This window comes from Crocodylus siamensis, chromosome 8 (genome assembly GCF_052110815.1).
Source record: "Crocodylus siamensis isolate JL-2025a chromosome 8, ASM5211081v1, whole genome shotgun sequence".
NCBI lineage: Eukaryota > Metazoa > Chordata > Crocodylia > Crocodylidae > Crocodylus > Crocodylus siamensis.
The window spans coordinates 50,965,065-50,979,548 of NC_143402.1; the positions used below are offsets into that span (position 1 = coordinate 50,965,065).

Here is a 14,484-nt window from a genome sequence, read left to right on the forward strand (position 1 = left end):
AATGCTAGGTACCAAAATTGAAGGGACTGCACATTCAATAAAAAGAAAATAAGTAAACAGTGACCCAAGGCAAACATGAAAGAAGTAAGACTGTATTCAGAGAAACAGCAAAAAAACTGCTGTAGCAGCAGGGATCAGGGCCTCTGTAGCAGCGGGGCAGTTGGGGGACAGCGGGGATCTCGACCCCCCACCTATCACCTGTGTGGCAGCTATCTCATGGCACAGGTGCAGTGCTGCTCTGCAGGGCACCGTGTGCCGTCTGGGAGCTAGAGCTACCGGGGCTGAGCAGTGCTGCGATCTGAATGACTGCTGGAGCCACCCCAGCTCCCGGACAGCATGCAGCACCCTGCCGAGCTGTGCTGCACCCACGTGATGCAACAGCTGCCGCACGGGTGCCAAGCAGGGAGGGGAAATCCCTGTTGCCCCCCCACTGCCCCATGCTGCATGGGGGGACTCTGCAATGTGCCCTCAGAGGCCCTGATCACCACGCTGCAGCTGGTGACTGTGGACATTTTTTTTTTTAAGTACCAGGAGGCTGTGCTGGGTGAGGGATGGGGCTGGCCAGGGCAGGCTTGGGGGATTCTCCCATGGCTCCCCCTGCTGGGGCAGAGACAGGCACAGTTGGGGGCAGTGGGGATCATTCCCCCTGCTTGGAACCCACACGGCAGCTGTCACATCACGCGGGTAAAGTGCAGCTCGGCAGGGCACCGCATGCTGTCTGGGATCTGAGGTTGCTCCACCTGTCACCTGGAGCCCAGTACCACTCAGCCCCATTGACCCCAGCTCCTAGACAGCATGCAGTGCCCTACTGAGCAGCGCTGCTCCCACACCATAGGGCAGCTGCCATGTGGGTGCCAGGTGGCGGGAGATGTTCCCTGCTGCCTCCCACTGCCCCATGTTGTGCTGGGGGCTCTGCCACAAGCCCTCAGAGGCCCTGATTGCCACTGCTGGAGCAGGTGGGTGTGGGCCTTTTTTTTTTTTAAGTGCCGAAAGGCTGGAGATGGTCAGGGGATGGCTCCAGGCAGGGCAGCCATGAGGGCTTCTCCCACAGCTCCCCCCATCCCAGGAGGGCAGGCACAGCCAGAGGAGCCGTGGGAGAAGCTGCAGCCACCCAGCTGTGCCTGCCTCTCCCTGGACAATCCAAATCTCTGAATCTCTCCGAATCTTTTCCAAATAAATTCAGAGGCTTCAGATTCGATTCAGACCTTTTAATGGGTCTCCCAATTCGATTCAGATTTGGAGATTTGGCTGCTGAATTGGGCCAAATCTCCTCCAAATTGAATTGGCGACCGAAGCTTTGCACAGCCCTAGTGCTCATGGCTCCTATTATTCATTTTCCTAGCACTTCCAAAAGTCAGAAGATCTTAACAAAAGTGTATTAAAAGATAGTCAGGTATATATACAAAGATATATACCTGTATATGTACAAATATATATATAACAAAGATATATACCTGTTACGTATATATGTTTGAAAATGTGACTGAAATCATTTTGGACATAGGGGAGGGCCCTCCACCTAACTACATGAACTTCACCTGCAGTCGCCCAATATCAACTTCACCTTCAGTCACCCAATACCACTTAGCATAACTACTTTTTCCCAGAATGCCCTTCACTTACTAAAGCACTCCTGCACCACAGCTGCTTGCTACCAAGACTGGAACTGGAAAAGTGGAGAAGGAGGTAGAGTGGGGGGCATGAGGGTGCTGCCTTCTCATTAGGCTGCAGCCAGGACTTATGCTTTCCTTGTCCAGCTATCCTTATGCTTACTGCTCTGAACATCTGTAGACAGGTGTCAGACAAAGGAGGCCTTTTAGACAGTATTTACAAGAGAAAACTTACAGTCATCTCTCTACACATTTTTACAGCAGTCAGTTCAATGGAGCCCTGAGAATGCTTGGGCTATCAGTACTAAAGCAATATAAATATTAAGGTATATAGACAACTATTAAAACAACATTGCTTGAGTTCATAAAATGATAGAATTATAGCTAATTGGGGTTGGAAGGCACTTCATGAGGTCATCTAGTCCTGCTCAGAGTAGGACGATCCCCAACTATCCCCAAGCAATAGCTAGGAAATACCATAAGTAACAGTGTCCTGATAACCTAACTTCATAGTTTCATAGTTGGTAGGGTCAGAAAGGACCTGAGCAGATCGTCAAATCCAACCCACTGCCATGGCAGGAAAGAGTACTGGGGTCAAACGACCCCAACAAGGTGATTATCTAGCCTCCTTTTGAAGACCCCCAGGGTAGGAACTAGCACCACTTCCCTTGGAAATTGGTTCCAAATCATAGACACCCTGACAGTGAAGTAGCGCCTCCTGATATCTAGCCTGAATCTACTCTCAGTCAGCTTATGGCCATTATTCCTTGTTACTCCCAGTAGTGCTCGGGGGAACGGGACTTTCCCATTGCTTGCTGGTCCCCCTTGGCAAGTTTATAGACAGCCACCAGATCCCCCCTTAGCCTTCTCTTGTGGAGGCTGAACAAGTTCAGGTCCCTTAGCCTCTCCTCGTAGGGCCTGCCCTGCTGTCCTCTGATCATGCGAATGGCCCTCCTTTGGACCCTCTCTATGCTTTTCACATCCCTCCTGCAGTGTGGCACCCAGAACTAGATGCAGTACTCCAGCAGTGGCCTGACCAGTGCCTCATAGAGGGGGAGGATCACCTCCTTGGACCTGCTCGAGATGCATCTGTGGATGCATGACAAGGTGCGGTTGGCCTTCCTGACTGCATCCCCACATTGGCGGCCCATGTTCATCTTGAAGTCTATAATGACACCAAGATCCTTTTCTGCCTCTGTGCTGACTAGAAGGGAGTTCCCCAGCCTGTAGGTATGCTGCTGGTACTTCCTCCCACTTGTCAGTATTGAATCCCACCCCTGTAACCTGTCTAGATCTAATTGCAGCCTGTCCCTCTCCTCCAGCCTGCCCACTTCTCCCCACATTTTAGAGTCATCCGCGAATTTGAACTAGGTGCTTTTCACCCCCTCGTCCAAGTCGCTGATGAAGACCGAGCCCTGGGGGACCCCACTACCCACATCACTGCACACATCCCTCCACAACGAAAACTTCATCTACCTTGTTTATATACACAAGGTGGTCATCAGCAAAACTGGTACTTTTAGAACTGTCCTTACAGAGTAACTGTTGATATATAGTTGTTATATAGACCAACCACTGATTAGAGGATGAAACTCAGATTTTGTCAGTAGGTTTCATAACCATGTTCTGAGGACAAAAAAGTGCTGGGTTTATGTTACAGTCACATGTTTTGTACATAAGTGCACTATAGTGGTTACAGATGGTCCTAAAAAAATCTGTCACTTATGCAGACAGCACTGGGAACACAGTAGTCTATCTTATTCCTGGTACCTGCCCCCACAGTGGTTCATGGCACCTGGAAGAAGCCCTGGGTCATGCTCTTTCACTTTCTGTAGATGGCATGTGTCTACTTTGTCTGCATGTTAGACTTGTGAGAGGCTGAAGTACATCAGCTGCACATGGAGCCTTCAGAGAATATTGCCAGTTTCTGGCAGACTTACACTGTGAAAACAGATTTATAACTTTAATCAAGCTAGATATTTTTTATGTGCATGGCAAACAGCAGATTTCTTACTCCAAGGTAGACTACCAGATCTCAATTCCCTGAATCAAAACATGCTGCAAAAATTAAGGGTTAAATCCAGATTGGTAAACTAGGCACATAGGCAGGATTTAGGCAGAAAACCTGACTAACACAAAGCATTCCAGAAAACTCCTGTTTCAGCAGCCACAAAATTACATAGATGACTTGATTGATTTGATGCCTTCATTCTGGATTGTAAATTTAATCATAAGTTTTGAGGTACGTGCAGAAATGCTTCAGTCTGGGCAGGTCGATGCTTAGTTTTTGTATACATTTTGTTGCTATCCAGAATGGAAGTGAAGTGGTAACCCCATAGCACCACAGTCATAGAAAATTGGGGTTGACAGGGACCTAAGAAGGTCATCTAGTCCACCCCTGCTAAACAGAGGACCAGACCCAACTAGATTATCCCAGCCAGTGCTTTGTCTAGCCGGGTCTTAAGAACCTGTAAGGATGGCAATTCCATAACCTCTCTGGCTAAACCTGTTCCAGTGTTTTACTACCCTCCTCATGAGAGAGGTTTTCCTAATATCTAACCTAAACTTCCCTTGCTGCTGCTTGAGACCATTGCTCCCTGTTCTGTCACCTGCCACCACTGAGAACAGTCTAGCTCCATCCTCTTTCAACCCCTCCTTCAGGTAGTTGAAGGCTGCTATTAAGTCCCCTCTCAGTCTCCTCTTCTCCAGACTAAATAAGTTGAGTTCCCTCAGCCTCTTCTCAGAAGTCATGTGCCCCAGACCCTAAACCATTTTCGTTGCCCTCCACTGAACTCTTTCTAATTTGCCCACATTGTTTCTGTAGTGGGGGGTGCCCAGTACTCCAGATGTGGCCTCACCAGTGGCAAATAGAGAGGAAGAATCACTTCCCTCACTCTGCTGGCAACACTCCTACGAATGCAACCCAGTATGCCATTAGCCTTCTTGGCAACAAGTTCACACTGTTGGCTTATATTCAGCTTATTGTCCACTGTAACCCCCAGGTCCTTTTCTGCAGAGCTGCTGCTTAGCCAGTCGGTCCCCAGCCTGTACTAGTGCATGGGACTGTTCTGTCCTAAGTGCAGGACTTTGCACTTGTCCTTACTGAAGTTCATGAGATTTATTGTAGTCCAATCCTCCCCCAATTTCTTAAAGTCTCTTTAATCCTAGTCCTACTCTTCACCATATCAACAACACTTCCAAGATTGGTGTAATTTGCAAATTTGCTGAGGGTGCACTTCATCCAATCTTCCAGGTCACTGATAAAGATATTAAACAAAATCAGCCCCAGGAACAACCCCTGGGACATTCCACTTGAGACTGGCTACCAACTAGACATCAATCTATTGATTACTACCCTCTGAGCCCAATAATGCAGCTCATTTTTATCCACCTTACAGTCCATTCATCCAACCTATACTTCCTTAACTTACTGGTGAGAATGTTGTGGGAAACCAGTGGCAAAAGCCTTGCTAAAGTTAAGGTATACCATGTACACTGCTACCAGAATCCACTGAGGCAGTCATCTCATCATAGAAGGCAATCAGATTGGTCAGGCATGACTTGCCCTTGGTGAATTCATGTTGACTGTTCCTGATCACCTTTTCCTCCAAATGCTTAAACAGATTCTGTGAGGATATGCTCTATGTTTTTTTCAAAGACTGAGTTGAGGCTGATTAGGCCTTAGTTCTCTGGATCCTCCTTCTTCCCTTGCTTAACAATAGGTACTATATTTCCCCTTTTCCAATCATCCAGGACCTCTCCCAATCACCACGAATTTTCAAAGATGATGCTCAGTGGATCCACAATCACATCAGCCAACTCCCTTAACACCCTTGGGTGCATTGTGCCCAGCCCCATGGACTTGTACATGTCCAGCTTTTCTAAATGGTCCTCTAACCTGTTCTTTTGTCACTGTTGTCTGCTGACCTCCTCAAACTGCTGCCAAGGGGTGTAGTTTGGGAGCTGACCTTCCTTTGAAAACTTAAGTAAAAAAAGGCATTGAGTATTTCAGTTTTTTCTGCATCAGCAGTCATTAGAATGCCTCCCCCATTCAGTAGGGGACCCACACTTCCCCTGCTCTTCCTCTTGTTGCTGAAATCCTTGTAGAAACCCTGCTTGTTACCCTTCATATCCCTTGCTAGCTATAATTCCAATTGTGCTTTGGCCTTCCTCATTTCATTTCTGCATGCCTGAGCATTGCTCTTATACTCCTCCCTAGTTGTTTGTCCAAGTTTCCTCTTCTTGTAAGCTTACTTTTTGTGTTTTAGCTCATTGAAGAATATATTGCTAAACCAAGCTGGTTTTCTGCCATACTCGCTAGTCTTCCTGCACATTGAGATGATTCATTCCTGCACCCTCAATAAGGTTTCTTTAAAGCACAACCAGCTCTCCTGAACTGCTTTCTCCCTTAGACTGGCCTTTCAGGGGATCCTTCCCATCAATTCCCTGAGGGAGTCCGAGTTTCTGATGTCCAGGGTCCTTACTCTGCTGCTCTCCTTCCTTCCTTTCCTCACAATCCTGAACTCAATCATTGCATGGTTTCTGCTGCCCAAGCTGCCATCCACTTCTACATCCCCTACCAATTCTTCTCTGTGAGCAGCAGATCAAGAAAGCATAGCTCCTAACTGGCTCCTCCAACACTTGCACCAGGAAGTTATTGCCAACACGCTTCAAAAACTTCATGGATTTCCTGTGCACTGCTGTATTGCCCTTCCAGCAGATATCAAGATGACTGAAATCCCCCATGAGAACCAGGGCCTCTGATCTTCAATTAGCAGCATAAATGTGCACCTACAGTACTGATTTCAATACAAAATGCAGCAACCATATATTATCACTCAAGGCCACAGCTGGAGGAGAAGAATGTGCCAGACATCTTTTACATAATATCCTAGTGGTTAAACACTCAGATAGTGGGAACACTGAATTATACCCCACCCCCAGCCTAAAGAGATTTAAACCCAGGTATTTCATATTCAAGCAGAATGCCCTCACTATCAGGTTATAGGGCTCCCTCCACTCTTCCTGGGACAGCTGGGTAAGAAGGCAGCAAAGATTCATAGGACAAGAAGGAGAGCAAGTGAGAGTGAGGCTAACTCTGTAGCCTTATATTGAAGGGACACAGGTGGAAGAGGTTTCAGTCCTTATATTCAGGATTATTTCCCATTTCTCTCCAGTGTCTGTATAATAGAAAATGCAAAAGTAATTGAGGAAGCAATGGCCAGAATGCAGGACTCGTATCTCCCAGCTGAGAGCACTAGAGCCAGCACTTAGCCTCCAGAGTCATGTGTGCATAATGGGTTTACTGCTGCTATTAACAAGGCAATGTTACACAGTGGAACTGTGTAACATACTCATAAACACTGAGTTTTCAGATGCTGCTGCTGATCTGCAAGGAATTCCCATCTGATAGACTATATTGCCCATCCTCCTTCTTTCCTCCTGTATTTGGGTATCTTGTCGGTGCTGTGCTGTATATGGAAGAATAGTTGGAATTACTTTTCCTGCCCTCTGCAAACGTAGGCTGAAGTATTCCCCAAATGCTCCTGTCTGGTATTCTGAGAGATAAATGGGAAGCAGCATCTCCCTGTCATTCTGCAATTCTTGGTGGAACTCCTTTCCACCAAGCTCAAGCAGAGAAGCTAGACCTCCACCTGGACCAAGAGGGGATGAAGAGGCTTCCAGCCATGTACCAGGACGATGGTAGCAGAATCAGCTGTGAGCCTCTACAGAATAGCAAAGGAAAGAATGAGCTGTGTGGATGAATTGTTGGGGAGTGAAACTACCTTGTATGGTGTGTGAAATTAGCTGGTTCATAAAAGGTAGGGGTGATCTGAATTTTGTGTGAATGGAAAGGGACAAAAATTCATTGGAGAGACTTGTAATTAAATGACATCCTGTTTTATGAAGTTTTGTTTCTGTTTTTTGCTCCTGTGTTGTATCTCATAAGTGAAGTAGTATATTACTTATCTTCTTAGATTGGAAATCATAAAAAATGCAGTGGGGGAATTCAGTAGGTGGTGCTCATCTCTTTGCATCTTTAAGGATTCCAAATGTCCGTATGTTATACTAACAGAAGTGAGTGGCTGATGAGAGACCCTTTCTTTTGAGTTAATAATAGACAAATCCTGAAATGTGGGATATAAATCCTGTAAGGGGTGATGCTTTTTTGAATGAGGTATAAAACTGACGTTCCACCCACTTATTATTAAAGAGTTAATGACAAGTAGAACAAAACAAAGAACATTGTAGTGGTATTCCAGGATAAGAAAGCACATTCGAACTCTACATTTTCCTTCAGTTGACAGGCTATTATTCTTTCCTTTTCCTGAGACACTTACAGTACATGCTTAGAAAAACTGTCCTATTTTACCTGTTTGTTAATTATGCATAATTATATATCCTGCAAAGCACAATGGGACATGTTTGAATGAAAAGTTCTAAGGAAGCAAAAAAGATTAGTAGGTCTTTCAAATTTATTACATACCTGTACTTGTAATCATGGAAGCTCATTTGCTGGGCTTTGAGTTTGGAAATTAACAACTTCAGAATTTTTAGAAAGATGCAGAAATTAACCTTAAAAGAAAATATATATTGATTAGTAACAAAAAAGTCACAATACCATTTATATAGAAATATATTTATGTATATATATTTATATAGAAATATATTTGAATATTTTATATGCATGCACACACCCATAAATGTATGTAAAACATGAAAAAACTAAACTAAAACAAATGAAGATTGCAAAGTTAAGTATTCTAAAGTTAGAAAATGAAATTTTCTATATGGCATCATCTTACTTTTGCTTGTCTATGTGTGTATTTTCATAGGAAAGTAGGAAAGTTGGGTTGAAAGAGATCTCACAAGATCATCTAGTCCAGCCTCCAAGATTGTGTTATGATACAAACTTCAATTACAAGATCAGATTTTGGTTTTAATGTAAAACACCTGCCTCATTCAGTGAGTGGGCAATTATTCTACAGTTCTTCTAGTCTTCTTTATTCAATATGTGATTCCCAGCCTAATTTAACTCATACAACACTAAGAGTGCACTGACTACAGCTTTATTCATATCCTCATCTATATTTCTATGCTACTTTCACATGGATATCTGGAGGATTCACAAACAATGACTGTATTTTCACAACAGCCTGGGAACATGAAGGAATTGTATTATCCCTGTTTTACGGATGGAAAATGGAGGTACAGGGAAATAAAGGCTAAAATGTCAAGTATTCACCAATTTTGAGCATTCAACCTGAGTCACTCATGCATCTACATTGTAAACTATACATAAGTGCCTAAAATAGCAACTACACAGCTAGAAAACTGCCATTTGGATGCATAAAATGAAATGTGATTCTGCCCTACATGCCTACCCAGGTGAAGTAGAAAACTGCCCTGTTCCCAGTCTCAATAGCTTGAAGAAAGCAGAAACTAGCCATATCTACATGAGATGCTGGCTGCACAGTAGCCTGAGGCTACTACGCAGTAGCGTTGCATGGCAACAACAGCAATGTGACACTACTGCACAGTAGTCTTAAGCTACTGTGCAGTAGCATCACAAAAAAGCCATTTGTTGGCACTACTGCACAGTAACTTGGGTTAAGTACTTGTATAAACTTGTTTATACAAATACTAAATGACTGCACAGTAACAACTGTACAGTGAGTGCCTCATGTAGATTTGGCCTCTAAGTCATACATCTTGGCAGCGAAGCAGAATTTACACAGAGTTACAGATGATGACGCCGGAACAGATTCAATACTACCTGAAGGATTTCCCAATTTTGAGGGGGAGAGAATACCAAAAAGCAAACTGCCTGTGTTTTAGGTACCTGTCAAAATAATACCTAAGCTACCTGTCAAGATCATAAGTCAGAATTATCCAAGAAAGTCAGTCGTATAGAAGGAACAGAAGAGGTCTCAGCACACTGACAAACATTTTAACTGCTTTAAAAGGGGAAGAGCAGCTGGTAGTGGGAGTTATATATTGATTGTTACAATGTAACTGTTATCCCAAAGCTCCTCTAATGTGATACAGATTTTAACACTGAGGGTACATACAGACATTCACGGAGGTTATGGGGAGGTTATATCATGTTAAAAATGGTCACCTGATTTAACTTAGTTCACTCAGGTGGGGACCTTACACTTAGGTCCCTAGTTAGGTGGTTCTAAGTGTGAACTCTACAAAAGTTCAGGACTGTTAGATCAGTTTAAAAATGGCCAACCAAATCTAAGTTAACTGTACATCAGAGGTAGTCTAACTTAGACTAGATCCAGTGAGATTGAGCTAACTGAACTTTTGTACAGTTCCCAGTGCAGTCCCAGGGCTGGTAAAACCCAGGTGCTGCCCCAGCCCCAGGGCTGCGCTTTTCCTACCTCCTGCCCCCTCCCCTGCAGGCACTGAGCGATTTTTAGGGCCTGGACATGCCCCTCCCCCCATAGACCAATGAGCCACCCCACCTCCAGAACCTGCCAAATGCCCTATCCCATGAGCCACTCCCAGTACCAGTTTTACTAGCATTTACCAGTACTTGGATCCAAGGAATTAAGTTGGAGTGGAGGGAGGGGCAGAGGGTATTGGATTAGGTCTGGTTCAATGAAGGAGGGGGGGTTGTTTGTCTGGGGGTGAGTTGTTGGGGGGGCTAAAAGTAGCCCCTGGTCATAGGTGGGGAGAAAGCCCCTGTCCCACCAAGCACCACAAGATCCCCTCCAACCCCCCTGATCCTGCCAAACTCTCTTGGACCCCACCAACCTCCTCCTGTGGGCCCTGTTTGCACCTCCCAGCAAATGTCTGGGTAGTTTAGGTCACCCATGACAATGACATCCCTCTACCTAACCACCTCCATAAGCTGAATGGAGAAATCCCGGTCCAGATCTTCCCCCTGGTTGGGTGGTCTCTAGTAGACACTCACAGTAAGGTCCCTTTCGCCATGGCCCCCTTGTAGTTTGACACAGTGTTTCTGCCTGACCCTCCTCTAACCCGAAGCTAATCCTTGATGATGTGAGTTGCTCTTTGACATAAGGCATGACCCCACACCGCCTCTCCTCTCTGTCCTGTCCCTTCTGTATAGGGTGTATCTCTGAATGCCCACCGCCCAGTCATGGGTAGGGTCCCACCAGGTTCCTGTGAGCCCTACTAAATCTGGATTCTTACTCACAGTCGGGAGGCACAGTTCTTCTTTCTTGCTCCCCATACTATGACCATTGGTGTAGAGGCACTTGAGGCCTCCTGAGGGCACACGCACCTCCCCCCTACTCCCAGGACTGTTGTGGCCCCCTAATCCCAGGATGTTGTTGCTTACTTGGGCATCCCTTTCTCTTGTCACCCTGCATCCTCAGCCTGATGGAAGGGTATTTGTCCAACTGTTTGAGTTTGTCTAATAAAAGATATCAGATTTACCCAAAGAACCTTATCTGCCTATGTCTTTAGACCAACTGGCTACAACCTATACAGCTTTAAAGATTTAGATTCTTTAGAAGCAAAAGATTAGAGACTTTCATTTTAAAGTTTTTACTAGAAAGAAAACAGCTCAACTATTGTTTCTGATCATATTTCATAAACTTTCATAGATTTCATAGACTTTAGGGGCTGGAAGGGAACCTCATGAGATGATCGAGTCCAGCCCCTCCACCATAGGCAGGACATCAGCAGGGATCAAGTGATCCCAGCAAGAAAGATATCCAGATGTTTTTTGAAGGAGTCCAGAGTAGGTGTTTGCACCACCTCTGGGGGAAATCTTTCAGGCCCTGGACACTCACACCATAAAGAACTTTTTTCTTATGTCTAGTCTAAATCAGCCTTCCTGGAGTTTATGGCCATTAGATCTTGTTATCCCTTGGGGAGCTATGGTGAACAGCTGTTCTCCCAGGTCCTGACATACCCCTCTTATATAATTGTAGGCTGCTACCAAGTACCCCCTGGGCCTTCTCTTTTCAAGACCCAAGAGTCCCAAATCCCTCAGCCTCTCATTGTATGGCCTGCCCTCCAGGCCTTGGATCATATGAGTGGCTCTCCACTGGACTCTCTCAAGCTTTTCCACCTCCCTCCTGCAGTGGGGGGCCCACAACTGGATGCAGTACTCCAGCTGCAGCCTCACCAAGGCCAAATAAAGTGGAAGGATGACATCCCTGGTTTTGCTTAAGATGCATCAGCAGAGTTTGGTTTGGTTTGCCAGCTACACTGTCACATTGGTGACTCATATTCATCTTGTGGTCAATCAGGACCCCCAAGTGTCTTTTGATCATGGTGCTAGTGAGCATAGCACTGCTGAGCTTGTAACTGTGTTGAGAGTTCTTCCTACCGAGGTGCAGCACCTTACACTTCTCAACATTGAAAGCCATCAGGTTTTGGTCAGCCCACCTTGAGAGCATGTCCAAGTTGGCCTATATCCCCAGCCTGTCCTGTGGTGTCACTGCCTTCCACCATAATTTGGTGTCATCTGTGAACTTTGCCAGTTCTCATCTGACTCCTGACTCCAGATCATTAATGAAGATGTTAAAGAGAACTGGCTCAAGTACCGAGCCCTGAGGGACTCCCTGATCCCCGAAGCTAGCCTGAGTTCAGTTTGTGCTTCAGCTTTTCTGGACCACTCCCTACAGGTGTGGACAAGTGCTGAGTAGTCCTCTTTGGTGATGCTTCCCATTTTCCAACTGGAATAGGCTTTTCTTTTAAGTTTAACGAGGTCCAACTGTTCCTTGTTCAGCCAAGGGAACTTCCTTGCTTGTTGATTACATTTCTTGTGAGATGGAATAGTTTTCCCCTGTGCCTCAAGGATTATGTATTTGAGAGATGACCATTCCTCATGTACCCCCTTATCTAGGGGGATATGGCCTCTAATTGCCTGATTTACCAAATCTTTGAGTTTGAAAAATTAGCCTTCCCTATGTTAAAGATTTTTGTTTTACTGAGGGATTTACCTGTTCTTCGGTGAACTGAGAAGGTGACCAAATCAAGGTCGCTGTCACCAAGGTTCCCCTCAATCCTCAGGTCACTCACCAGGTCCTCCCCTTTGGCCAGGTCAAGCAGTGCCTCTCCCCTAGTCGGCCCATAGACTTCCTGTGTTAGGTAGAGGTCACCAATGCAAGCAAGAAAGCTGCGCGACCTGTCAGATTTGGTCATGCGCTCACCCCAAGAGATGTCAGGGAAGTTGAGGTCCCCCATGACGATCACGCATCAAGAGCACAGGGCATCAACCACTTCCCTATTGAATTCCCAATCAAGTTCCTCCTCATGGTGGGGAGGTCTATAGCAGATTCCTACAACTATGTCACCCTCCCCATCCTCTCCCTGTATTTTGACCCAGAGGGTCTCAAGACACCCTTCCTGGTTAGAAAACACAATTTTTAGGGAAGTGAACTGATCCTTGACAGAGAATAACACCATCCCTCTTCCCAATATGGTCTCTCCTATACAAGGTATAACCCTTCAAAGGAACAGACCTATCATAGGCAGAGTCCCACAAGGTCTCCATTATCCCTACAAGGGCATAGTCATTTTCACATAAGAGAAGGGGCAGTTCCTCTTGTTCATTTCCCAAGCTCCTGGCGTTCATGTATAGGCAGATGAGTCTGGCATGAGAAGCTCTATGCTTCCCTATGGGGTGAGGCAGGATCTTTCCTCAGGCTGTCATCAGAATAGGTTCCCTTGGGCTGCCCAAGTTATTAGCATTGGCTGATATGACCTGGGCTAGAACTGTTAATAGACTGCCCATCTCCCAGAAGTCTTAGTTTAAAGCCCTGTCAAGAAGGTCAGCCATTCTGGCCGAAAAGAGATTCTTCCCCTTCCAGGTGAGGTGGAGGTCATCCCTTCCCAACAGTTCACTCTCTCCATATTAACCACCTCCTATTCTGTTCTATATCCATATTGTTCCACTTTGCTTTGATCAGTTCTTTATCTGTTCAGGGAAAGAATGGATCGCATGGTAAGGTACTCAGGTCTCAAACTGAGCTTGGCCACACTGGGTTAGTGGCACGCTTCTCTTAAGATTTCCAACTAACTCGCCAAAATCTCAGCTCTTATTCCTTACACACTACACTCCAGTCTTCATGTTTCTGGAGAAAAATTTTAAAGGTAAAATGAGCATATTTGGTGCAGTGAAACCTGTCTTCATCTGCAGAGAGTCTGAAACAAAAGTTCTGAGAATTGGGAAATGCCTATTTTATCTCAATAAGACATTAACTTAGAAGCCTAATAATAACCTGTTAAATGTGAACAATAAATTATTTATTAAATATTTCACTGGTATCAGAATACATAAAAAAGGAGACAGGGCCCCCCTCATGCTCCTGTGGGACGCTCCATCTGCCCCACCATTGCAGCATTCATGAGCTGTGCCTGGTACCTTGAAGAATTCATTGCTGAGCTAGCATTGCCAGCTGTATCTTACAGATAGGGAAAATGAGGCACATAGGAGGTCACAGAGCATTCCTTTCTAAAGCACATGCTGCTGAGGTTTCAGAAAACCATCTATTTTGAAAAGAAGGCAAATCCAGTGAAAAATATGAAGAGCACACACCAACTGCTGAAACTTCCTTAGCCTGACGAAGGGTTTTTGAACCTGAAAGTTTGCTTAATAATTGTTTTCCAACTATTTAAGTTGGTCTAATAAAATATATCAGATCCACACAAAAAACCTTGTCTGCCTGTATACTTAGGACAGCAATTGGAAACAATATATACAGGTTTCCCTCGCTTTATGCTGTACATGCATTCCTGGAAAATGGCGCATAACTCAAAATTCACATAAAGGGAACTCAATTACAATGTAACAAATATGGATACATTCCAAGACCTTGACTGTGGTGACCCCCAGACCCATTTCTACCACTTTTACAAGACAATTCTGGTACTCACAAACAGC

At 45.2% G+C, this 14,484-nt stretch overlaps 1 protein-coding gene across 1 annotated transcript in view; it reads right to left on the bottom strand.

Moving 5' to 3' along the window:
* The window catches only part of GLP2R (glucagon like peptide 2 receptor), a 155,070-nt gene that overhangs the window by 35,872 nt on the left and 104,714 nt on the right, over window positions 1-14,484 (bottom strand). Inside the window, exon 10 of the mRNA XM_090060273.1 lies at window positions 8,098-8,186. Coding sequence (XP_089916399.1) covers window positions 8,098-8,186 — 89 coding nt within the window. The remainder of the gene's footprint in view (window positions 1-8,097; window positions 8,187-14,484) is intronic.